Raw genomic sequence first — 27,398 nt, 5'->3', positions numbered from 1 at the left:
CAAAACAAACAAACAACAAAAACAAAACAAGGTGAGGGACTGGGGAAATGGCTCAGAGGTTAAGAATACCAGCTGTTCTTTCAGAAAACTTGGGTTCAATTCCCAGCACCCACATGGCAGCTCACAACTATCTGTAACTCCAGTTCCAGGGGATCCAATGGCCTCTTCTGGCCTCAGGCACATATGGGATGCATATAAATGCACGTAGGCAAAACACTTGTACAATGAAAAATAAAAATAAGAGCCAGGCATGGTGGTACATGCCTTTAGTCCCAGCACTCAGGAGGCAGAGGCAGGCAGATCTCTGTGACATGAGGTCAACCTAGTCTATATAGCGAGTTGCAGGTCAGTTGGGGCTACAGGGAGATGCTGTCTCAAAAAACAAACAAAAAAACAAAAAAACACCTAACTAAATAAATGCATATTTAAAACAAACCTAACCAGAAAGTGCTGCTCAGATGTAAGACTTCAAATCTTGCTCTCTAATACTGTAGTGCCCTCCTGTAGCTAAGGGAAACAACCAGCTATTGTTCTAAAATGATGGCTAAATTTGTTTCCTCCTCCTATCTAGAAGCCTTTGAGAAGGAACTGACACTGATTCTAAACACTCCAACAGCTATCAAAATACCTGAAAGCAAATCCTGAATCCATCACTCTAGAGTCCACCCTTGGAACACAAAAGAAAAATGAAGAAGAACCCAATATAGGGATGCTTTTGGAAGCCCTTGTCAAGAAATTCCAATGGACTCTCATATGAACATTTGAAAATTGCCCTGTTCTGACTTTTTTCTAGTTCCCTCTCTAGAACTTGTAATGCTAATTACTCTTGCCTTTACTTCTCCTTCACAGCTCCTATTCATGATTCAATGACTTTCTTTTCTCCTTAGAGATAAGAGTTATGCAATTTTGGGAGTCTTAGATAGACCCACTGAAGGGGTACTCCAATTGCCTCACCCTGCGTCCCTGTTCAGCATGGAAGAAGCCAGAGCAGTCTGCGTCCTGATTCCCTATTGGCAATTTGGGTAACCTCTTCAGAGGATGGAGGTAGGAATTGGCTAGGCAGTTAGGGTAAAAAGACCCCAAAGAAAAGTAGCCAGTTTCTTGGCTAAAAGTCACAATGTCCTTGGGCCTCTTAGCAACATACTCTGTTTCAAAGGCCAAAAATGTCAAAAGTATTTGGGAGCTTGTATCTAATCCTTAAAAGATTTTAGAGTTACCTCTTGGGGTGGGGGGAATGTTAGAGTAGCCAAAACCCCCATAAAAATCAATACAATAAATAAAGAAGAAGAAAGAGTACATGAAGTTATCAGAAAAAAGTGGTGGGGAGCTATGGGAGGAGTTGGAGGGGAAAGAGTGGGTATGGATTTGATCAAAACACCTTATATGCATGTATGAAATTCTCAATAAATTATTTATTTCAAAAACTACCAACAACAAAAAACTAACTAACTAACTAAATACATATTTAAAACAAACAAGTTGAGGACTAGAAAGATGGCTCCGTGGGTTAAAGAGTGTGCTGTACAAGCCTAATTACCTGATCCAATTTCCTGTCCCTACATGCACACACACACACACACACACACACACACACACACACACAGAGTAATTTTATTTAAAAATTAAAGGATAAAAAATTTAAATATATAAAAGTATTATAAGATTAAGTGAACAGCCCCTAAGGAACAATAGCCACAGCTGTCCTCTGTCTTCAAAGCATACACACACAAGTTCCATGCACACATGCACACACAGCCACACCTGCAAACACATGAATACACACACAAACTAGTACAAGTAGAAAAATTTCAGAGTTTTCTGAAATTCTTTAATAATCTATTACTGAAATTTTTAACAAAACTTGAACAAAAAATAACTTGAACCATTTAAACAGCTATTTTATAACAAGAAGAAACATTAATTCTATATAAAGTATTAAGTCAAAGTAGTTTACTTCAAACACAGGGACCTAGTTTACAGAACTGGAACAAACTATATTATTTAGCCACACTAGTTTTGGGAAAACAGTGTTCTCACGACCAAGTCCAGCGTGTCCTGAATCCTCATGTTATTTCTCTCCATTATGGAAGAATTTCTCCCTCTCAGTTTCCCATTTTCTTCTAGTTCAAGGGGGAGAAGAGTATGAGGGTTGAACAGATATCGAGGTTCCCCCAAGATGCCAACTCTGTGAAAAAAATGATTGCTAGTTAATAAATGGTAAAGCCAAAGACTCATATTCACAATTGTGGATGTGACTTGTGGCTCTGGTTTCCACTGTATGTGTGCATGTCAAAGCTAACACACACATACACACATGCATGCACACACCTTTAAACACTATACCTGTTTTCATGACGCTATGGTGTCCTTGCCTCCCAATCCAAATCTCAGTCCATAGCAAGATTCTGTTCTGACTCTGCCCACATTTCCCCACAATGAGTTCCTATAGAAACCTTCAGCATTCAAGAGTCCATTCCTCACTCTTAAAGGCTACTATTTCGAGTCTAGCACAACTTTCTAGCAATTTTTTTCTAGCCCAGATGGGCATAAGTTGAGATGCTCTGGACAGGGGAGAGGCACAGTGGGTAAGCAGGGAAACAGGTGCTTTCTTCTGCTGCTAAAGAATCAGTGTCTGCAGCTCTGCCCCTCCCACACCCACCTAGGAGGCACCACTGAGGACTCTCTTGTCTCTCTCCTTGGGTCACTTACATTGGCATGGCCACAGACTCTAGACTTGCTATGTGGTTCTCCATATGGGGTGGGAGTTTGATGCCTGCCACATACTTTTTTTCAGCAATATGTTGAGCTTTTTCTCTGAGAGAGGGCAGCAGTGTGGACAAGACTGGGGAGCGCATATCCACAGCTTTTTTAATTGCTGGGCGTTTTGCCATCATTCTCCTGTGGGAGAAAAAGGTGACAGTCAGGTGACATCATCGTGCTTCCTACAAATATCCTTGAGTTTAGGAAAATCAAAGAGTCATACTTGAGATGGGTGCCATGGTGCAGGCCTGCAATCCTAGCTGCTTGAAAGGCTAAGGATTGTAAGCTTGAGGTCATCTGAGCAACATAATGAGACCTTAATCTCAACAACAGAGAAGAAAAAAGAATGAAAGGTCCTACCTGAATTGTACCAATGTCATGCGCTTCTTCACCCCTCCTGATTCTTCATCTTCACGTTTCCTTCGAGGAATGTTGAACATGTTGGTATGAAAGAGCCTTCCTACTTCTTCCTCAATCTCTGTCAAGTGTTGACGTCGGAAGACAATCCAAGCTACACGTGTACAGAAAGTATAAAAGGACTACGACAGCAAAAGAGAAGAATTACAATCCTCAGAGATGATGTGAAAAGCTCCCACTATCTCTACAATACTAAGTAGACACAAACGCAGATGACCCAATTGCTCACTATCCCCAGAAGCTGTGCAAAAATTACACATGTATTCATGTTTGCAGGACAGTCAGACCAAAATTCTAAGATGTAGCCTGCATTTTGTCAGAACCCTTTTTAGAAAGGATAGTCACTAAAAATAAGTGCCTAACAAATGGCCATTGACTATTACTGTATATCATGTTTTCATATCAAAAGAAAAGTCCCAAACATAAGTGACTTACCTCAAAGAATTTCCAGTCTTTCTGTGTGTCTGATATTTTTTCCCTGCAATATAAAAAATCATAATTATAGGTGGAGAATAAGTTCATCTTCCTCAAAAAATGTAAGATTCTGATCTGTGGCCCTATTATGGTCCCCTAGAGGCCACATGCTGAAGGCTTGGTTGTCAGCTGATGATGTTATTTAGAGATGATGGACACTTCAAGTAATATAGTGTAGTTGGAGGTAGTAGATCATTGGGGGTATGCCCTGGAAGGTAGATTTTTCCCCTGGTTTCTTCCCCTCTCTCTGTTTCCTGGCTTCCATGACATAAACAGCTATGTTCTACCATATCTTCCTACCCTCACGCTCTGTCTCACCACAGGCCCAGAAATATGCCACACCCTTTACACTGGCTATCATATTTAGCCCTTATAATACCCCATGTGTGGTCATCAACACTGTTATTTCTACTTTACACTTGAGGAAGCTGATATTGAGATTGAAACCCAAAGAAATATATGTAGTTAGCTCAGATCTTATTCCAACACTCAGCCCTGTAATGTATGTACCACTATCCTCAGAAGCAGAATACCAGGGAAGTACACTTTTCCTTTAGAATAGTTTTCATATAGCACTATTGGATAACAAGCTGGGCATGGCAGCACATGCCTATAATCCCAGCACTTGAGAAGCTGAGACAGGAGAATCATGAGTTTCAGGTCAGCCTGAATTGCATAGCCGATTCCAGGTCAGCCTAGCTACAATAGTAAGACATGATCTTTAAAAAAAAAAAAAATCAACAAAATTTGAACAACAGCCTAACAGAAATGTTTGGAGACAAGCTTCAACATGTCTAACCCATTCAAGGCCTCCACCTAAGCAATTTGTCCTTTCAAGACTTCTGCTGAAACCAAAGACCATAGCAATCTGCTAGGCTTAAACAGAAAAGAAAATACACACTGTTTTGATACTAAAAAGTCAGCTTGCCTTCTGGGCAAAACTCAGAGCAGAGCTTACATTAGGACAATCCAAAGAAGCCCAAAGCAAACTAATACAGCCTATATCACAGAAACAAACCACAGAATGCTGAGTGCAGGCTCTTCTTGCCATCCTGATTCAGCTGGGCGTGTGAGGCTGAAATGAGCCCAGGAAGCATTTATACAGCACGAGCAGGTTTAGGGACCTCACAGTTCAACTTTCCATAAACTCATCTTGTACTTTGATGTGAACTTCCTTCCTTCATTCCTTTTGTATTTTGTGATTTTATATTAAGTACATAAATTTTTTAATCAATTGATTATAAACTGAAATTTATTGACTATGCATTAAAATTTAAGCACCCAGAAATTCTCTGCAAACTTGCAAACTTGCTTTTTTTTTTGGTCTTTTTGAGACAGGGTCTCCCTGTAGCCCCAGCTGGCCTGGAACTCACTATGTAGACCAGGCTGGCTTCAAACTCACAGAGCTCCACTTACCTCTGCCTCCTGAGTGCTGGGACAAAAGGTGTACACTACCAGACCCAGCTTATTTGTTATTTTTTGAGGCAGAGTCTTGCTATGTTGCCCAGGATGGTCTCAAACTCCAGAGCTCTAGTGACCTTTCTAAAAGCCTCAGACTACTAAGTGCTAGAATTAAGGCATGCTCCACCATACCTGACCAAAACAAGATTTATAAACAACACAATCCAATAGAAACATGATGTAAACTGTAATCATAATTTAAACTTTTCTAGTAGCCATGATAAAAAGAGTTCATGTGAGACTCTGGATTAGAATTCCAGCACCACAACAAAAGAAAAAAAAACAAACAAACCAGGAGCTAGGTATGCAGGAGACAGAAGTTTAAAAAGATTGCTATAATTCATTTTCCTCCATCTCCTTTATTTAGTCATTTGACCTGTATGGAATTTGGCTTGTGAATGGTGGGGTAGTGAGCTCTAAGCTCTCCTTCTAAACTGCTGTCCAACAAGTGACAGAAAGACAGGTAGAGTTGAAGAGATGGTTCAGTGGTTAAGAGCAAGTACTGCTCTTGCAAAGGACCTGTTCCCAGCATCCACGTTGTGTAGCTCCCAACCATGGGCACCTGCACTCCCATACACGGACACACATAATTTTAAAATAAAAATTAAAAAAAGAAAAGACAGGTGAAACTCCCAACAGTGCCGAAGATCAGGGCCTTTCGGAAATAAGCCATGCTAACCAGAGGTAATTGCTGATTTTTAAACACAAGAGACTCCTCTAAAGTTCTGTAACAAAACTGTGTCTATACTATGTGTGTGGGTAAGTGTGCACATGGGTGGAGGTCAGAGGACAACTGTGTGGAATCTTTTCTCTTATACCTTTTTTTATTATTGTTTTTATTTTATGTGTATGAGTGTATTGCCTGAATGTTGTGAGTGCACCCGTGTCATGCAATGCCACAGAGGTTAGAAGAGGGCTTCGGATTCCCCTGGAACTCGAGTTAAGGACGGTTCACAGCCACTGTGTGGGTGCTGGGAATTGAACCCGGGTCCTCTGCAAGAGCAGTCAGTGCTCTTAACTGCTGAGCCATCTCTCCAGTGCCTCTCTTATACCTTTTTGTGGATTCCAGGGATCAAACTTAAGTCATCACGCTTGTGGGGCAAGTGCTTTACCCAATTAGCCCTAAAAACCATATTATGAAAAGCACAGATGGTGTACTCAGGAAACTTAAAAAAAGGGGGGGGGCGGATTTTTTAATTATGGTATAATTGTTTATGTTTTCTTAAATTCCCCAAATGTTTCCAATGTACCTGTCCTTTTCAATATTAAATATGTAAATGGGGATGGCAACATGACTCAGTCGGTAAAGGTGCTTGCTATATAAGCCTGGTGACTTGCGTTCTACCCCCAGAACTCATTAAAGGTGAAAGGAGAGAAATAACTCCACAAAGTGATCTTTGTTGAAACAGGGTCTCCCTGTAGCCCCAGCTGTCCTGGAACTCACTATGTAGACCAGGCTGGCCTTGAACTCACAGAGATCCACCTGCCTCTGCCTCGGAGTGCTGTGATTAAAGGCATGCGTGACCATGCCCAGCTCAAAATACATTTATTTTTTTAAGAGCAAGGTTTCGTTTTGTTTGTGGTAAAGGAACTGAAGCCAGGGCATTGCACATGCTGGAGAACTGTTCCACCACAACACTGCCAGCACAAAAGGGGGGTGACTTTGTTCTACTTTTTCCAACTTGAACTGACACTCTGAAGACAAATAAATTAGATGCAATGTTAAGATGAGTAAAGGTGATTTTATAAATAATTGAGTAGGGCACTGTAAAGCTGATTATAATTTTATCACGGTACTTTTCTTGAAAATTTTGTCAAGAAAAGACAAAATCTCTTGCTTGAAGGACCTCCTGGAGCTCTCTGTATTTAGGTTCCAAGAAAGCTCTTAGATGCTGAATTTTTTAAAAAATATTTTATTATTTTTATTTTATGTGTATGCATATATTACCTGCATGTACTTAAGTGCACCTGTGTCGGGCAATGCCCATGGAGGACAGAAGAGGCCATTGGATCCCCTGGAACTGGAGTTACAGACAGTTGTTAGCTGCCATGCGGGTGCTGGGATTCAAACCCAGGTCTTCTGTGAGAACAGTGTTCTTAACCGCTGAGCCATCTCTCCAGCCCAGATGCTGAATTTTTAATCTCCAGTTTTAACTATCTATCGATGCCCAGCATATCTACTGCTGTACCTCACCTGTTAAGACTGAAGCCAAGCATTCATGGATGTTTTCTTTTCTGACCTTGAGAACGTGGCAACTAGCAAGAGGTCCTTGGGGCAGCGCCTCTAATTTGTCCATTGTTTAATAATATCAGGAACTGTACTTGTCCAAACTAATTGGTGACAAGAATAGACAGATAAGATAATGTTCTTTGTTCTTGAGATTTGCAAAACAGAAAAGCATCTCAAGACTAAATGATTAGGATCAGATGTGCACCACCTAGCCCATATGTTATGAGAAGCCCCCACCTGTCTGGAAACACCCATCAACTACCTTCATAAACAAGTCCTAATCAGTTTCCCCAGAAAGATGGACTTTGGACAAGAGCCTTCCATACTGTTACTGAGCCAGTTTTTCAAATAACATTGCCTTCCTTGCCTCAACACCTTGTCTGTTGACGTAATTATTTCTTGTGTGATGAGTAGCCAGACTTAAGTCAACAGCACATGAGATCATTGCATTACTCTATACGTCTTCTTGTCCTTTGCAGCTGACCCTAAAGACCCTTGAGCATGGCTGCAGCTAAAGATATCTAGTGGTTGGGGCTAGAGAGATGGCTCAGCGGTTAACAACACTGGCTGTTCTTACAGAAGACCCGGGTTTGAATCCCAAGACCCACATAGCAGCTAACAACCGTCTGTAACTCCAGTTCCAGGGGATCCAATGGCCTCTTCTGTCCTCCACAGGCATTGCATGACACGGGTGCACTCACATACATGGAGGCATTACACTCGTACACATAAAATAAAAATGATAAAATATTTTAAAAAGAGATATCTAGTGGTTTCTATATTTAAATTAACAATACTATGAGGGACTAGATTTTAAATTTTCTTCCCCCCCTAAAATAAAACGGGAACTCAGTAATATACTCAAATGATCCTATAAATGAGTATGACTAAATTAAATCAGTAGCTGACAAGTAATGCCATCATGTAATAGATTGAAAAGGTTTATCAAAAGCCAATTGGCTTTTTGCTTTGTTTTTTTTCTCGGGTTTGTTTGTTTGTTTGTTTTTTTGTTTTGGATAGGGTCTCACTACGTACCCCAGGCTGGCCCTTGTACTTGTGGTCTTTCTGCTTCCTCCGCCTGAGTGCTGGAGTTACGGGCATGCACAACTATGTCTGGCCAAAGCATACATTCTTATGGAAACATAAGAAGGTGGTATAGAACAGATATAATGCAGTGGCTTTCAAACTTTGCCTGTAACCCACAGTAAGGAATGTATATACTAGTGAGTACTCAGTACACATGCACTGACAGCTATGGTCTGGATCTAGTTTGTCCCTGTCAAATATATGTTGAGATTTAATTTGCCAATGTGACAGGACGGAAATGTGGTGGGACCTTAAGAGGTAGGACAGAGTAGATGGTGACTGGATAATGACCATCTTCATAAAGGGATGAATGCTGGTATTATGGAGAGGTTGACTGGGTCTCACAGGAGTGCATTAGTAGCGATCACAGCAGGTTGTAAAAGAGTGAGCCTGGAGAGAGATGTAGCTGTACATGCCTGTAATCTCAGCACTTGGGAGGTAGAGGCAGGAAGATCATGAGTTCAAAAGTCATCCTCAGGTACATAACACACCTCAGTACATAGAAGGGTAGAAATCTAAGCCCAAATGAAAGACATAAAACATTTAGTAAGGGCTGGGTCATGACAAAAAAAAAATAAGTTGGGAAAAAAATAGAGTACCAAACTGTTAGCTGGCCGTGGTGGCGCATGCCTTCAATCCGAGCACTCGGGAGGCAGAGGCAGGTGGAACTCTGTGAGTTTGAGGCCAGCCTGGTCTACATAGTAGGTTCCAGGCCAGCTGGGGCTACAGGGACACCCTGTCTCAAAAACAAACAAACAAAAAAAGTACCAAACCGTTAAAAACAAAATATCACGACAAATCAGAGTGCCTCAGAAGAGAATGGGAAAATAGTAAAAATCATTTGCTTTTCGAAAACTCCAACATTAACTTTTAGAAATCACCCACACTCAATTTACTCTCTGTCCATTTATTTCCTTGTCCAAAGTAGCACCTGTTCTGCAGTAACTCCTAAATCTCCACCTTGTGTGTCATGTTTAAATATACACATTTTGACCTAGTAGCTCTGGTTCAAGGAATTTATCTTTAGAACAAACTAGAAATTTCTCTCAAGTAGCCAAGACTGCCAAGTACAGAATTCCCAAGGTGACAGGAGTTAACTCGCTGCCAGATGCCAGGCACCCCCTTTCCAGCCTGGCTCGCTTTGTCCCTCACTCTCCTGCCATGGGTCCTATTCTCAGTCTGTGTTTCCATGGTGCTAGCCAGCCACCTCCACCTAAACAGTGTTTTCTTTGTGCTAGGCATTGCCGTTCCTGCAACATGAGCACTCAATGTGTGTTAAACAAATCATAGCAAAACAAACTGCAGAGTTCTGTTTAAAACAGAAAAATTGATTGGTAAAATTCAATACAAACTTCCCAAATTGAATTAAAATATTAGAAGAATTCAACATCTAATAAATAAGAAATGTCTTAGAGAAAAAAAAGTCACTAATAAATACTATTGGAAAAATGGAATATTAGTAAAGAGAAAGCTCTTCAATTCAGAGCTCATCTGATGTATCATGATACATTTCAAATGGATCAAAGTCTAGCACTTTTGATCTGATTTTTTTAAAGTAAGAAAAGGGGGCTGGAGAAATGGCTCAGCAGTAAGGAGCACTTACTGCTCTTCCCAAGAATCTGAGTTTGATTTTTCAGCATCCAAGTTGGATGGCTCACAACAGCCTGTAACTCCAGCTCTAGGGAATTCAACACACTCTTCTGGCCTCCATGGGCATCTGTACACATGTGCATACTGAGTATATAAACACACACACACACACACACACACACACACACACACATAAAAATAAAATAAAAATCTTAAAAAGAGAAATTTTTTTTGGTCTTTTTGAGACAGGGTCTCCCTGTAGACCCAACTGACCTGGAACTCACTATTTAGACCAGGCTGGCCTTGAATTTACAGAGATATGCCTGCCTCTGCCTCCCAAGTGCTGGTATTAAAGGCATGTGCCACCACGCCCAGCAAGAGAAATATTTTTTAAATAAAGTAAAAATTAGGAAAGAAAGGTAGTTTAATACAGGAATGGCAAGAACTTGTGTGATTATGAAAGAGCATCAGAAACAAGTTGGACAAGTTCAAATAAATAAAATGTGAGTCATTTTCCAAAGGTATAGAAACAGAACAAAGCAACAAAAGAGAAGAACAAGTGACCAATGATCGCTGTGGGACATGATGAAAACTCGTGCAAAGTCCCATTTCTTTCTTGGCAAATCATTAAAATGAAATAAGTAGATATTCAGTCAGACAGAACATCTTTTTAACTTTATACATATCTTTAAGCTATCAAAAAATTTTTAAGTCATAAAAGCTAACACAACCAAATGCACTTATGACTGATGATAACAGAAAATATCTTAACTTGGGACCAGCAAGATAGCTCAGTCAAGCCTGCTGATCCAAGTCCAATCCCCAGGACCCACATGGTAGAAAGATAGACCTGATCAACTCCCACAAGTTGTCCTCTGACCTCCACAGTCATACCATAGCATGCACATGTCCATGCACATTACCAAGCGCATGGGCAAGCGCATGCATGTGCACAAACATACACATGCACACTAAATTAAAATGTAATTTTAAAAAATTAAAAACAATAAAGATGACTAGAGAGGTGGCTCAGCAGTTAAGAACACTTCTGGCTCTTCCAGAGGGCCCAGGGTTGGTTCCCAGCACCCACGTGGAAGCTCACAACTATTTGTAACTCCAGTTCCAGGGGATCCGATGCCCTTTTCTGGTCTCCATGGGCATTGCACACAGATATTAGCTGCCATGTTGGTGCTGGGAACTAAACCCAGGTTTTCTACAAGAACAACCAGCACTCTTAACCACTGAGCCATTTCTCCAGCTCACTTATTTGTGTGTTGCCCAGGCAGGTCTCCAAATGATCCACCCTCAGCCACCCAGGTGCTTCATAGTACAGGAATGTGCCACCATTACCACACCTGCCACTAACCTCAGCAGTATGTATCAAGAGAATTTAACCATGTCTGTGCCTTCTAGTTAAACACCTTCTGTGTAATAAGCCATAAGAAAATAGCCCAAAAGAACAAAATATTTTGAATAAATTTTCCAATGCAAAAATATCATAAAACAGGGGCTTGAGAGATGGCTCAGTGGTTAAGAGCACTGACTGCTCTTGCAGAAGACCTGGGTTCAATTCCCAGGACCCACATGGCGCTATAAACCATCCTTAACTCCAGTTCCAGGGGAATCCGAAACCCTCTTCTGACCTCTGAGGCATTGTACAACATGGGTGCAATCACTTACATGCAGGCAATACACTCATACACATAAAATAAAAATAATAAAATATTTTTAGAAATATCATAAAACAGGGCTGGAGGGATAGTGCAGCCATTAAAGGCTAAGGCTAACAACCAAAAATATCATAAAACAGAAAAACTGAAACCATACACACCTTCACAAAAGAATGGCTAATTAAATGGGTAGATTACACACAATGGAATAACTCTAGCTGTTGCTGAAATTATGTGCCATACACAGACTACTATAAGAAAGCACACAGAGGGGCTGGAGAGATGGTTCAACAATTAAGAGCACTAGCTATTCTTGCAGAGGACCTGGGTTCAATTTCCAGCACCCACATGGTGGCTAACAACCATTCATAATTCCAGTTCCAGAGAATCCCACACCCTCTTCTGGCCTCCATGGGCACTGCATGACACAGGTGCACTTACATGTATGCAGGCAAAACACATACACATAAAATAAAAAGAAATCAATCAAAAAAAATTTTAAAGACAGTATACAGAAAATATAGAACACAAAAAAGTTACAGGAACAACTAAGTATGCTCACTGACAAAACTATATTTGAAAGCATGGGGATATCATGTACTGGATTTTTTTCCTATGGCCAAGGTGTGGCTCTTGGGCCTGCTGTGAAACTACTTAGGATTCTGTGATCCCAAAGTTTCCTGTGCTGTAATACTCTTAAACTTTAACTACAGCATGTAGACATTGACATCCTGAGATAAACCTCATTTTCCCACAGACACCATCATCTTATTGCCCCCTCTCGGTAGTTGGTCCTCACAACTGCAGTTGCTGTTATATAAGAAGATGATGCATTCCCCCTATGACACTGACCTATCACTTGGCCTCCTCCCAAGGCAGCCAAGTAGACCAGTCCTACAGCAGGAATCCTTCCTGGCTAAGAACAAGATTCCATAGGGAGAAGTAATTTCATCCCAAGGAGAAGAAAGTTTTGAAATACCAGCTTCGACTCTGGAATGCCTTCCAAGCTCACTTGGTTCTCTCAAAGTAGGCATCATTAGTGCTTGGGACAGTCTCACTTGAGTCCCATTATTCTAGATGACAAAAGGGAATACTTTCTCAAGGGTACCAGAAGTAAGATTGGAGGGTGCTAGGGCTGTGACACCCTAATGTCGTTGGAAGTGCAGACTTACTTTCCACAGTTCATGTGATGCTTATCTGGCATGCCCACACCCAGCACAAGCATGCAGTACTTCTGTGCCAGGTACTTCTGTGCTGCTTCTAACTTGCTCAGAACCAACTCCATTTCTTTCTTCTCTACCAGGCCTCTGTGTGTGGGGGGGGAGGGTGGAGACAAGATGGATTAATCCTGGCATAAGTCTATATTAACTAGCAAGAAGTCAGAATTATAAACTATTTTAAAAGCAATACTAGTGAGTTATACTGGATAGCTTTAGTGTCAACTTGACGCACCTGGGTGGAGGGAGCCTCAATTGGGGAATTTCCTTCATTGGACTGGCTGGTGGCCATGTCTGTGGGGCATCTTCTTGATTGTTGTGTGACGTGGGAGGGCTCAGCCCACTGTGGGTGGTGCCACCCCTGGGCAGGTGGGCCTGTGTTGCCTAAGAAAGCAGGTTGAGCAGGAGCCAGGGGAGCAAGCCAGTAAGCAGCTTTCCTCCATGGCCTGTGCTCCAGCTCCTGCTTCCAGGTTCCTGCCCTGAGTTCCTACCTTGGGCTCCCTGATAAATTGTGACCCGGGAGATGTAATATGAAATAAACCCTTTCCTCCCCAAGTTGGTACTGGTCAGAGTATTTTGTCACAGCAATAGAGAAACAAACCAGAACATGAGTCAAGCTTACTTGATCTGTGGCATAGGAAAGTCTTCTAAGTCTCTTAATAGTTATTAATTACTGGAATCAGCATCTCAGGTTTATGGTAAATACAGATTCCTTAAACTTGATACCTTTTATGTATCCTCAGTTATATACACAGTAAATCCTAATTCCTACAGAACTCTCAAGTAACAAGTTACCTGTGCTAGTGGCCAAGGCAGCTGGCAACTCACACTCCTCTGTTTCCCAAAGCACTTGTAGAGACTTTGCTCAGCTTCTCCCATGGCCCTGGTGTTACTACTAAGTTTTGGGGTTCCATGTCTGAATGCAAGCTGCTCCCAGTTCTTTGTTCCACTGTTTGGTAGGGAGCCATTTGCTGGCTAATATTCTAGCTACTTAGACATCCAGTGTAATAACATCACTTCCCTATGAAAACACAGGCTCAGCTCTGATTGAATTGCAAAGGGACTTTGTAAAAGACACTCTGTCCTTAGGTTACAGTAGGTCTGCAGTCTCATAAGTTTTTGCAGTACAAGATAGTAAAAAACAATACTGTTCACAACACAGTCCAATGTGTGCTCCTAAAAACTTAAGTGTCACTGGAAAGCCAATGAAACACATTCTCAATAGTGATAGATCACTGGCCCTGCTGAAGTTAATCACTAGACTATTTGAAAACATGCTGTGACAGTGAGGGGTGAATTTAAGGATAACATGGATGTTTAAAAAGCACACAATGTTATCACAAGCTATGAAAGGCTTGTGAGCCCCTGGAGTAAAATGAGTTTCTGGAATAAACAAAGTGCTCTCCAACGTTAAGTGTGCAGATGTCACACCCCTCCACGTGTAGCCTGATGGCCATATGCCAAGGCCTGCCTCCTGCCTCCTTCAAATACCTTTCACCCTACTTTGCCAGAGTTGCCATTTACTAATCCTCTTTTTTTTTTCTTTTAACTGATCCTCTTCTTTTGCTACAGATATCCAAACAAATCAAACAGCCATCAAGAAATGCAAAGGAAGAAAAGCGGGGGGGGGGGGGGGGGGGGAGAGAAAGGAAGGATTGCATTGAAAGATTTTAGTCAATAGTTCTCAAGTTTTAGTAAATTACATCAGAAAAATCTCCTGGTTTACTTGTTAAAAGTACAGATTCCCAATGTGAAGCACTCTCCAAGATTCTGGAGCCCAGGAAAGTTAATCACTCCAACTGATTACAAGGCAGATGGTATTTGGGATACATTTAGAAATACGCATAAAGAACCTATGGTCAGAGAGATGCCTCAGTGGGGTAAAGATGCTTGTCATTAAGCCTGACAATCCAAGTTCAATCCCTGGGACCCACATAGTGGAAGGAGAGAACAGACTCCTGAAAATAAACAAATAAAATAGAACCTGTGTTGAAATGGAAAAAAGGAAAGACGCCATGAAAAAAGGCATAAACGGAAGGCAACCTCAAAACAAAATTCTAGGTAGAGCTGATCTGCCTATACCACAACCACGTTTGAAAAGCATCCCCTAGGCAGTTGCTGCGGTTTTCTTTCTGTAACATTGCCCTACATATGTTTATTTTGTTGTTGTTGTTGTTATTGGCTTTTAAAATAAATTTTATTTATTTTTATTTTATGTGTATGTATGTATTGCCTGCATGTAGGTAAGTGCACCCATGTTGTGCAATGCCCCCAGAGGTCAGAAGAGGCTGTCGGATCCCCTGGGACTGGAGTTACAGACAGTTGTTAGCTGCCATGTGGGTGCTGGGATTCGAACCTGGATCTTTTGCGAGAACAGCCAGTGTTCTTAACCACTGAGCCATCTCTCCAGTCCCTGTTGTTATTGTTGTTTGAGACAGGGTATTGTGTAGTCCAGGCTGGCCTTGAACTCACTATTTTGCTGAAGATGACCTTGAACTTCTGATCATCCTAACTCCATGTCCTGGTACTGAGATTATAGACATGCATCATCATACCTGGTTTATGCAGTGCTGGGTACAAAACCCAGGGTTTTTATACAGGGAAATTTTATGAATGAAAGATATTTATTGAACTGGGGGCGGTGATGACACACAACTATAATCGCAGCACTTTGGAGGTGGAGGCAGGAGGATCAGGCATTCAAGACCAGCCTCAGATACATCATGATTTCAAAAAAAACTTTTTTAAAAATTTCAATTCAGGGGATAGAAAGATGGCTCAGCAGTTAAGGGTACTGGCTGCAGTCAGACATGGTGGTGCATGCATTTAATCCCAGTACTTGAGAATTTGGGAGGCAGGCAGATTTTTGTGAGTTCGAGTCAGCCTGGTCTGCATAGCGAGGTCCAGGCCAGCTGGGGCTACAGGAAGAGAACTTGTCTTAAAAAGACCAAAAAAAAACAAACAAATAAATAAATAAATAAATAAAACAGTACTGACTGGGCTAACAATCATCAATAGCTCCAGTTCTAGAGGATCTGATGCCTTCTTCTGGCCTCCACAAACACTGCATGCATGTGGTGGACTTACATAAATGCAGGTAAAAATAAAATTTAAAATTCAATTCAAAAACTATTCGATATAATTATTTACCTATCATGAAGTGGGAAACTTTCAAAATAACTAAAATAGAGCAATGAAACAAATACCACTCTGACAGCCAGTAACTAAGGAATTGACATTAATTAGCTTTGTGTGACTGAAATAAATTATTTTCCTCTATGCAAATACCCTAATACAATCTATATTAAACTACAATCTGTATTAAACTCTATTATAATGAAGTAAACCAACTGACTAGTGGGTACTTGAAAATAAAAGGTTATCAATATTTTTCAGAATCCATAATTTTAAGACTTGGGCTGGTTTGTGTTCTAGTAAGTTTTAGTACATTTATAAATAGCCATAAGACCATTCTTTTCTGTTGAGCATAAATTAAAATATAAAACAAATGTCTTTGCCAGATTAGTAATAAGCATCAGAATTAGAAGAGATTATATAAAATATAATAAGGCAAAGTATTATCAAAATCTACTAAGTTCAGTTTGGGAAGAGCAAAGAATCCTCAAGCCTTCTAAGCCACAGCCTGCTTTAGCTTTTGATGCTCTGTGTTTGCTGTGAAATGTCACCCTGAAATAATACACTGTATAATAGGGTGGTGTTACAAGAGTGCCGGTGTCTGAAATATTTATCTGATTCTTTACAAAACTGCTATCCGGAAGCACCTATCTAGCCATAAAATGTTTCTCAAACTGCTTAATCACATTCAAGAGTTTTATTTTTTTTAAAGTATTCTGTATCAACAAGTTCATGGCTCTACCCAGCATTCCTGACAGCTAAATCATTGGGGAGGACAGCCTGGTCACTTGGAAAGTTCCATGGCTTGTGAAAGGTCACCAAGCCTGAGAGGCATTGTGCTCTGGACTCCAAGTTCCCAGATTCTTGCCCTGGTGCTCATCTCTGAGCTACCTCTGCCTAGAGCAATTAAGTTCTCAAAAAGACAGTCTAAGAAACCTTGTTTTTTTTCCTGTGATGTAGAATGTTATTTAGTGTGTTTTGTTATTAGATGCTTACAAACCTTGAAAAAATTATTTATTTTACGTGTATGAGTGCATTGCCTGCACGTGTTTAAGTGCAGCGATGTTGTGCAATGCCCACAGAGGTCAGAAGAGGGTGTTGAATTATCCTGGCACTGGAGTTATGGAAAGTTGTTAGCTGCCATATGGGTGCTGGGAATTAAATCCAGGTCTTCTGCAAGAGCAGCCAGTGCTCTTAACCACTAAGCCATCTCTCCAGCCCCCGTAAACACCTTTGAGCATAAACTTTGTCAACATGGAAACCAGAAAAGAAAGGTGGGAATAGTTTTTAATCCCAGCACTTTAATCCTAGCACTTGGGAGGCAGAGGCAGGCAGACTCTGAGAGATGGAGGCAAGCCCGGTCTACATGGTGAGTTCTAGGCCAGCTGGGCCTACAGGGAGACCCTGTCTCAAAAATAAATAGAAGGAGGGAGGGAAAGAGGGAGGGAGGGAGGAAGGGAGGGAGGGAAGAAGGGAAGAAAAGGTAGAGCATTACAGAGGAGGACACCTGATGTCGACCTCTGGCCTCCACATTCCCATGCATGGGTGAGCACACTCATGGATACACATGTACACACATACATATACCACACACAAAATTTTTAAAAAGGATTATTTAAAAATAATAACATCCTAGTATTGACTATATTATAATGGTAACATTTTTGAGTCACTGAGTTGAATAAAATAACTATTAAAATGAATTTTACCTGTATCTTTTTATACTTTTAAGATATAAAGTTTAGTAGAATAAATTATAAATATGGCTTTCATTATGTCTCATTATTGAACAGTGTTGATCTGCACTAGTTGGGATATTTTGTTAGGATTCCTATATGAATCGTTCAGTGAGCATTAAAAAATAAAAAGAGCAAATTCTCCCATGTACAATGTATTTGTACACCAGCAAGATTTAAAAGATGCCATTGTCTCTACCCTAGATAATAGTGCTGTTATAAAACTCTAAAGCGCATTATAAAGTCTTTACTTACACCATGTAGCTTTTGGGTTTCTTTTCCAGTGAGTTTTTTTCCAAGTAATAAGACAGATAGTACAACAATGCCATGAGGAGATTGTCAAGATTCTTATTTCTACAGGAAAATTTAAGGAAAAAGAAAAGAAAGGAATCAACTCCCTATTTCAAACATCAGGTTTCCCACAAAAAATAATGAGGCCACAGTGTAAGAATAAGTAGATATTTTTAGTAAATATGTGTTTTCAAGACTAGCATGTGACTAATTTACCATTGAAAATTCTACTCACTTTTGAAAATATAAATGTATATGATTTTGTAAAAAAAAAGTCATTTCTAGGAAATCAGACACTAAATTATTGCAGTTGTACTCACTAGTTATTTTTTCATTTTACAAGTTCTCATTAAATAAGCGATCTATTTCTATTGTTTATAAAATGAACAGGTTGGACGTGGTGGTTCACATCTGTGAGCTTAGCAGCAGAAAAGCAAATACAGGAGGCTCTCAACTTTTAGGACAGCCTGGGCTGCCACACATGACAGAAAACGTGTCCATAGCATGACCCTATCTCAAAAAACAAACAAAAGTAAACCATTCTCTTCTCACACTCTTTTGCCAACATCTGAGGCCCTAGTGGGGGGTTACTAGTAAGCGGTGCCATAAGGGACTCTAACAAGCTCTCTGACCCCTCGCCCTGGGACTTTGTCTGGAACACCTAGGACTTGGGGTTGCTGTGACCTCAGGCATCCTCTCCCAGATTCTCTAGTCTCAGGCTTTGAGACTGAGTCCTAGGAGGATGGCTTGCATTGAGGCAGCCTCTTCCTCTAATCAGGCCTATCATTTATTAGACAAAATCACTGCAAAAGAAGGGGGGTATCCATGATATCTCACCAGCATTACCTCATAAACGTTGTGAAGGAACATACCCGCTGCATTTCAGTATCTTGGAGTGAAAGCAAAGCAACAACTGAAAAAAAGAAGACAAACTGAGGAGGGAGAACACCACCAGAGAGGGGCACATCGGGTAAGGCATGTGAGGGGAAGTTACTCACACTTAACATCATCAAGAGTGACAGTCCCCTGCTGACATTGTTTCTCTAAGGCTTTCGCTGACTTTTCATCTCTTGAAGCAAGCCTTTTATCTGTCAACCTGTTTTGGAATACAATAGCCTCAGGTAGTATTTTAAAAGATTTTAATTCTATCTAATGTATCTTGAGGTGCACAAAGAATTTGCTATAAAGTCATAGGAGTCTGGCTCATGCATGACTTTCACTTAATGCAATATTATTTCAGAATGCACTTTGGTGAGTACTATGTTTCTTATGCTAGGGATAGAAGTGTGCACGCTGTCTGTAATTTAGTGACAGGATGTTTGTCTAGCAAGTGTGAGGTCCTGGTTTGATCCCCAGCACTGCAAATGAGTGAATGAATGAATGAATGAATAAATAAAATGAATGAAATTTAATTCTGGTATAGCTGCTATTTTCAGATTTTAAAAAACTGTAGGAAGTTTAAAATGTACTAATAGCCAAGTTATCATAGGAATGCTTTTCTAGGGACTATTTGCATCTCCCACAGTAATTCTGAGACAGTTACTGTTTTTTTCCTTGATGGACAGCTGCATTTCAATCTGCAAGGATGGGACTGGTATCTTATTGAGTTTGTAAGGACGAGTTAGTCACCAAGAGGTGCCATGATAAAAAGTTAAGCCACCTTTCTGAAGCCGGTCCATCAATTTCAGTGAAGTGAACTGCTTTGCCTTTCTTCCCTTTCTCCTTGAGTTCCACTGCAGGTGTGAAACTGCAACGGAAACAAGATCATTAAGAATTTGACCTTTTCCCAGCGAACCTATTATGACCTATTATGACCATAGCTCATGTAGACCTAGCACATATCAGAAGCACAGGTTGAAACTCCTCAGTCACAGCAGGGTTCAGCTCTCAGCTCATGATGTGTTTACACGCAGAACGATTACCAAGAGGAAGATTAGCACTTCAGCCTCACTCAGCTTCCAGAAAATCACAAGGCACTAAGCATTTCTACCCGAACATCTTGTAGCATTGTCACAAAAAGCAGGAAGCTCATAAATCTAGAGGAAGTCTTAAAAGTATCGCGTTCTTGTTACGGACCAGGGGCTTTTAGGCACAATCCTGTTTACTCTTCGTAGCAACTCTATGAGAAAAATATTATCATCACCACCATTTTCACATCTGAGAAGAATTGAAGCTTAGAGATTGTGTAATCTGACTGAGCTCACATAGCAACTGGACAGGCACCCATGTCTTCTAGCTACAGAGTCATATGCTTAGCCTCACAGTTCTCTCTTGTGCAACCATCTCAGAGTCCCTGCTATGAACCCTTCTGAAGGCTCTGCCACCTCCAGGAAGGTTTCAGTACCTTGACTTGGGGTTTCTTAACAGATTTACAAGAACTGTTAGAGAGCAGTGGATCTAACTAACAGACCATGATAAACAAAGATAAACTGAGGTCCAACTATGTGTTAGGAATTGCTATAACCCTGAACAGAAGATAGTATCTGAATTAAAATATAGACTCTCAGGATTATGATGCCAAATACATGGGTTTGGTGGTCCACTGTGGGTTATGATTTACTTTTCCGCCTTAGACAATGCTGCATTGATAACCCAATCAGAAACTTCACTTTTACCCAAAGTTACACTTAGATACAGTGATAGAAGCATTTTCTCACAATTTCAGTCATTCTTTAAAAATGGGTATCAATCATAATAGACTTTTATTACCACCTTATCAAATCCTACAAGGAAATTATTTTAGAGAAATACTTCCCTGTAGGAGTAATACAGTTAGTTTGGTACTTTCTTCTTCCAGGAAGTTTTGTCAACCTCCTGGCACTATTCATATTGTAATAATCCATTAGCTCCTAAAAGCAACCACATGATGGTACCTCAAGACAATGATTATTTACGGGGCATAGTGGCACACTTATAATCCCAGCACTTGGGAAGAAGAGGCAGGAGGAACGGGGTTCAAAGTCATCCTCAGCTACATATGGAGTTCAAAATCAACCTGGGCTACATGAGACTTAAAACGCACACACACAAACACACACACACACACACACACACACACACACACACACACAAAGGGGTGGGAATTATTTTTGTTTCCACCTTACTTTTCTTCAGACTATGGGCACCAAATTGGGCAATGGGTGACTTCTAAGCTTTTCATTCCTTTTAATCCTCTTATTGTTGTCCAAGGAGTAGGTTCATGGAAGACAGTGGGCTGAAATGTGGTAAAGGGGGCACAAGGGAAAAAAATGGAAGGATTACAAATGCTAATGGTGACTAATGTGGTGGCTTGAATGAGCAATGTCCCCCCCATAGGCTCATGTATTTGAACATTTAGTCCCTAGTTGGTTGTGTTGTTTAAGGAGGTTTTGGAGTCTTTAAGAGGTATCACTTCAGGGCTGGAAAGACAGCTCAGCGGTTAAGAGCAGTGACTGCTCTTGCAGAGGACCCAGGTTCAATTCCCAGCACCCACATGGCAGCTATGAACCATCCTTAACTCCAGTTCTAGGGGAATCCGAAGGCCTCTTCTGACCTCCGCAGCATTGCATGACATGGGTGCACTCACATACATTTAGGCAATATACTCATACACATAAAATAAAAATAATAAATATTTTTTAAAAAAGAGGTATCACCTTGCTGGAGGACATACATTACTAGGGGCAGGTTTTGACAGTTTATAGACTTGCCCCACTTCTAGTTTGCTCTGCTTCCTATGTGTGGATAGAGGTGTGATCCCTCAGCTTCCTACACCACAACTGCCACTTGCTGCCATGCTTCCCCAGCATGATGGACTCATCCCCCTGGAACCATAAGCCAAAATAAACTATCTTCTGTAAGTTGCTTTTGGTCATAGTTATTTTAATCATGGCAACAACAATAGCAAAAAAATAACAGATACAACTACCTACAAGGAAGATCAGGGATCAGATGGAGCAGAGAAAAATGAGACACTGATGAAGAGGTCTGTCTTCCACATCTGTATACTTCTGCATTATTTGATTTTTTTAAGGATGTATTCATTTATTACCTGAATAACTTAAAACAGGTTGATAGATATATAGGAGTAAATTTATATGGTTAGTACCTTTTGATGGATCATTTGGATTTCAACAAAATATTGAAACCCCTAAAAAATTCGGTATTCCAAAGGCTCTGACTGAATGTCTAATGTGTACCTCCATCCCTATTTGCCCCTGTCCTAACCATCTCAGTCATGAATGCGAAGTTGTTTCCTATTTGTCCTTGGACCTTCATCACATTCTGGACACTTAAAAGTCATTGGGTATGACTTTTCTACCATGAAAATGAAGCCTTAGGTTTTCCTCTTTATAAGTGAATGTCAATTGAAATTGTGTCTCCTACCATTTTCTCAGACCCATGCCTAAAAGTCAAAGTTTCTTACTATACCAGTCTTCCTGGGCTGTTTTGAAGCAAGAAAGCTTTGAAATAAGGACTTTAAAAGGAGAGATAGCTCAGTGCTGACTTCTCTTGCAGAGGACCCAGGTTTGATTTCCAGCACCCACATGATCACCAACAACCATTTGTAACTCCAGTTCCAGGGGATCTGACACCGTCTTCTGACCTCCTTAGGCATTACATAACACAGGTGTACCTCAGCACCATAAAAACAAAATGAGCTGGGCGTACTTGGTGGCACACACCTTTAATCCCAGCACTGGGAGGCAGAGGCAGGCAGATCTCTGTGAGTTTGAGGCCAGCCTGATCTACATAGTGAGTTCCAGAACAGCTGGGGCTACTGGGAGAACCTGTCTCAAAAAAACAGAAAAAGAAGAAAAAAACCCCAAAAAAACAAAACAACAAAAATACCCAAACCAAAACATGAACTTTGGGTTCTGGCTAATGTGAAGCTTGAGCCTTTGAATTATTTGACATTAAACTTAATACCCTTCTTTTTCTATTTTTCTATAATTTCACTATAAACTACATAAATGCCTTCATGTGAGCAACCTCAAACATGTCACAGATCTCACCCTTTTTTTTTCTTTGTTTTTTTTTAAGACAGGGTCTCCCTGTGGCTCCAGCTGACCTGGAACTTGCTATGTAGACCAGGCTGGCCTTGAACTCTCAGAGATCCACCTGCCTCTGTCCCCCAAGTGCTGGGATTAGACATGCACCACCATACCCAGTCTTTGATCCCATCTTTTTTAATTCTGTACTCATGATGGTGATTCCAGCTGCCCAATCACCTGAGAATCACCCCAAACACCTACTTCTTTCTCCCTTCGCATTCAGGTACTATTACCTATTGATTTTATCCAAACATCCTGCCAACATTTCTTAATCCTTTACCCACTGTATCTTTCTGACTCTGAACAACCCCCTTCCTGCCCTTTCAATTGTTCCCTTCCCTCTAGCATTCTTCCACTTGCATCCATTTGCTTAGCTGAATATACACAATAAGTATTTGTTAAACATACTCTTTTATAAGATTCTGAAGGTGGATCCAGGGACATAAAGTGGCTTCAGTAAGACATTTCCTTGAGAGGCTCAGGGGTTTAGTTGAGGAAGACAAGTGTGTATAGCCAAATAGTACTCATAGTATTCCTGGTTCACTCAGTTCTGCTACTTCCTGGCTGTGTGATTCTGTTTAATCTCCCTTGCTTTTTCATCTGCAAAATGAGGATATTAATGTTCACTTTCATAGCTGTTGTGAGGCAGACAAGCATAAGGGCGTAGTTTAGTAACCTGGGACTGTACTGGCTTATGTTGTGTACATGCTCGTCTCCTAATAATGCACTTGGCAGTCTAGTTCCTTTACTTGCACATACTGTACACATACACATCCCTCTCCAAACAATGCAGCTAGCAACCTCACATACCTACCAGCAGCAGGTTCCACTTATACTCCTCTCTGAACAAGATAAGATGGGATAAATGTCTCCTTCCCTGACAACAAAGACAGTTTGTATTCAAATGTATTCCCAATATATTTGGATATGAAGCACGAGAAGGACAATCCAGTTTGAATTAGTTTGGGATGCATGCACAGTAAGGCAAAAATTGTGTTCTTAAGTCAACTTTTAGGGAGAATCTCCTATTTCTCATCTTGTGGTTATGTATAATTGGGCATGCATATGGTTAAAATCAGATGCATTATGAGAAAGGACATGTACAGTATAAAAATAATTATCTTCCTTAATAACCTATCAATCAAGAGAGAGACCCACTTTTACTACCCCTTAGTAACCTAACTTCTCTTGAACTCCATAACAGGAAGGTCCAAACATTAATTGGGGCCCTTAAGTATCTTCATTAATGTCTCCCTAGCAGTGTATTCTGATCTTTTCTATTGCTTTGGTTTTGTTTTTAAAATTTTTTATTTATTATTTTAACTTTATGTGTATGAGTGTATTACCTGCATGTAAGTGCACCCATGTTGTGCAGTGCCCTCAGAGGTCAGAAGAGGGTGTCAGATCCCATGGAACTGGAGTTACAGTTGTTAGCTGCCACGTGGATGCTGGGACTCAAACCTGGGTTCTCTGTAAGAGCAGTCCGTGCTCTTAACTGCTGAGCCATCTCTCCAGGCCCCTATTGCTTTGTTTTAAATAAAGTTTTCTTGCTATTTTTACAAAACTGTGTGAATTCAATTAAAATTCCTTGAATAAGAAGCAAAGAACCTGAAGTACCCATTCCAGACCATGACCACAGGTAACATAAGGATTAGAAATCAATGCAGGTGTGGGCTGGGGATGTAGATGAAGGGCAGAGCATTGCTTAGCATGCCCAAGGCACTGAGTTCTATCTTCAGCACAACAAAGAATATGTTTTTACGTATGTGAATGTCTGGTACATAATAAGTGTACTATAATGCCTGGCTTAGCTATACACTTCTAATCAGCATTTCCCCAATGAAGATTAAAACTTGCTTTTTTCTAATCCAGCCATTTTAACCTTAAAAAATTCGCTGTCAATTGCAGGAAGTGTGATATAGTCTCATTGATTTAAACTGTACTTCTATAACTCAAAAGGCAATTTTACACAGTCATCAAAAACATAGACTTTGAGTCAAACATTGAAATCATCTGTTACCTCTGAGCTGTGCAAATGGGCCACATTATTAAACTTTCCTCAAATTTTGGCCCTTTAAAATCTCAACTCCTCAACTGTACACTAGATTAACATTCAGCAGTTTCAAGGAGTTGCTTAAACTGATTAGTAAAACAGCCAATACGTAGGAAGCAGCTGATCAGTGCTATCAGCAAGCATTGGCTGTTCTGCAAAATCATTACCTCCAGAGATTTAATTGGAATTTTTAAAAAATATTTTATTTTTATTTTATGTGTTTGAGTGTTAAACCTGCATGTATGTAAGTGCACCCTTGTCGTGCAATGCTGGGAGAGGTCAGAAGAGTGTTTTGGGTCCCCTGGAACTGGAGTCATAGATGGTTGTTATCCATCATATGGGTGCTGGGAACTGGACCCCATCCTCTGCAAGAGCAGCCAGAGCTCTTAACCACTGAGCCATCTCTCCAGTCCCTTAATTGGAATTTTATTTTTATAGTTTTCTGTATGGCTTGTTATTACTCCTAAGCACATGTTGTTATTGTTAAAATGTTAATAAAGTTTCGTTAAAATTTACCTTCTGAATTCAAGTGTTCTGGTTTCATCTTTCCAGTACCACATCCCTAACTGCAGTCCCCATTGCTGTAAAATGAAATAATTGCATGAAATATAACTAAAATTCACTTTACAATCCACATGTCCCAATCCTTTAATAATTTCTACTGTTTACTCTTTAATTTTATAAAAATGCAAAATCTTAGGTTTTTCTTTCTTTACCAGCCTTTACATATCATCCAGACTGTCCTTGAACTCTATGTAGCCCAGGATGACCCATGAACTTCTGATCCTCCTGCCCCCACTTCCCATTGCTGGGATTACATGCATCTCCACACCTGGTTTACCCCGTGAGGGGGCGGGGGATGAGGATGGACCCCAGGCTTGGGGTCACTCTATCAATACATCCTCAGCCAGGTTTTGATTTTTTGCTTGGTTTCATCTTTTTTGTTTTTAGGTGTGATTTTAGTGTGGAAAGGGAGGGAGAGAAAATAAAGTAGGAAGAAAAGCAGAAAAATAGGAAAGAGAGGAAGGAACGTACATAGCTCAAGGCTAGTTCATGCAGAGGAGGCCCAAGGCTACCGCACCCTTGAAGCTAAACCTTAGACTCCCATAAAAGCGCAGCCTGCTGTCAGGCCCTTCAGAGGCAGCGGTTGGAGGGAGCAGCCCACCAGCCTTTCCTCTCCTGGGTCCGACCACAACAGGACTGCGACTCAGCAGGAGGACTATTTCACAGCCTCTTACAAAGATGTTGAGTGGCTTTCCTAAATAGCTACAGATCTGAGTGGGGAGCCAGACCGAATCCAGGTCTGACCGTTTGCTGAACACACCTCTCTGTTCCCGGGTTTGGAGGCAAATGTGCCCAGCAGTTCTGGAGGACAGTAGGCACAGGACGAAGGCGACGACATGGGAGAGCCGAAGGCGGAGCAATGGACCAGGACCGCGAGCGACGCCCGGGCCTCGCCGCAGAGCTCCTCCCGCGCCTGCCACGGCCGCCCGCTGCACCGAGGGCCGGTCGCGGGCAGCTTGGCCCGCCTGCCCCGACCCCGAGAGTGAGGGCGACCCGGGCCGGACTCAGGTTCACCTGGGTAGACTGCCGGTTGAACTGCTTTCTCCTCGCGTAAAACTCGGGCACGAAGTGCAACGCCTCACTCCGAGCGGCGGACGGTCGCCAGGGATACGGCCTCCCAGCACCCCGGGCCGCTCCCCACCCCACAGCCTCGCGCTCCTGCTCAGTCAGCCGCACCCGCTCCACCCGCCGCTGCCCAGGACTCAACTCGTACTGCGTTCCAGCGTCGAAGCCATGTGATTGTGATGTTTTAATTGGAGTAACTAGGTACAGACGTACAGCAAAGACCTGTTTCCAAAGTGCCGTGGGCAGCACAACAATTGAATTGAAATGCAGGTTGGATCTAGGTTGATTTGAGTGGTAGTGCAGTGGAAGAGACAGAAACAGTTGTCGACACATTTCTCCTGCTTAACTAGTTGTGGAACTTGATTTGATCCTGCTTCTGAAATATCCAAATCAGAGCTCAAGGGGGTAAAGCATTAGCCTTACAAGTACTTAATAAGTACTCCAAAGTAGTGTTGCTCAAAACAAAGGCAAAAACAAAACCACAACTTGCTTAGTGTTGGGTATGCACTTCAAATTGGGCATCTTGGACTTCCTCTTTGCAGTTGAACTGATGATCTGTACATTTGGGCAATTTTTCCCCCTTCAGTATAAGCGATGCTAGATGATACAACATGGT

The 27,398-nt window shown here is 41.2% G+C and overlaps 1 protein-coding gene across 4 annotated transcripts; it reads right to left on the bottom strand.

Annotated features, from left to right (window-relative positions):
- Positions 1–1,824: 1,824 nt before the first annotated feature.
- Ppp1r36 (protein phosphatase 1 regulatory subunit 36) lies at positions 1,825–27,398 on the bottom strand. 4 transcript variants are annotated; one of them, XM_029555574.1, is made up of 11 exons: positions 26,732–27,394; positions 25,670–25,734; positions 19,728–19,814; positions 19,066–19,163; positions 18,914–18,980; positions 18,032–18,130; positions 12,861–12,995; positions 3,613–3,655; positions 3,121–3,299; positions 2,710–2,898; positions 1,826–2,185 (listed from the first exon to the last, which is right to left on the bottom strand). In XM_029555574.1, exons 1-11 carry the CDS (start codon positions 27,113–27,115, stop codon positions 2,011–2,013), a joined length of 1,521 nt encoding a protein of 506 aa, XP_029411434.1. In that variant the 5' UTR covers positions 27,116–27,394; the 3' UTR covers positions 1,826–2,010. The 4 variants fall into 4 exon arrangements, with proteins under 4 accessions (XP_029411433.1, XP_029411434.1, XP_029411432.1 ...); XM_008852123.3 differs by lacking the exon at positions 26,732–27,394 and adding an exon at positions 26,478–26,692 and having other exon boundaries at positions 1,828–2,185; XM_029555572.1 differs by lacking the exon at positions 25,670–25,734 and having other exon boundaries at positions 26,478–27,395.

The sequence above is a fragment of the Nannospalax galili genome, unplaced genomic scaffold (assembly GCF_000622305.1).
Source record: "Nannospalax galili isolate Female #2095 unplaced genomic scaffold, S.galili_v1.0 scaffold285, whole genome shotgun sequence".
Taxonomy (NCBI): domain Eukaryota; kingdom Metazoa; phylum Chordata; class Mammalia; order Rodentia; family Spalacidae; genus Nannospalax; species Nannospalax galili.
This window is presented reverse-complemented; position numbering and strand designations above follow the sequence as displayed.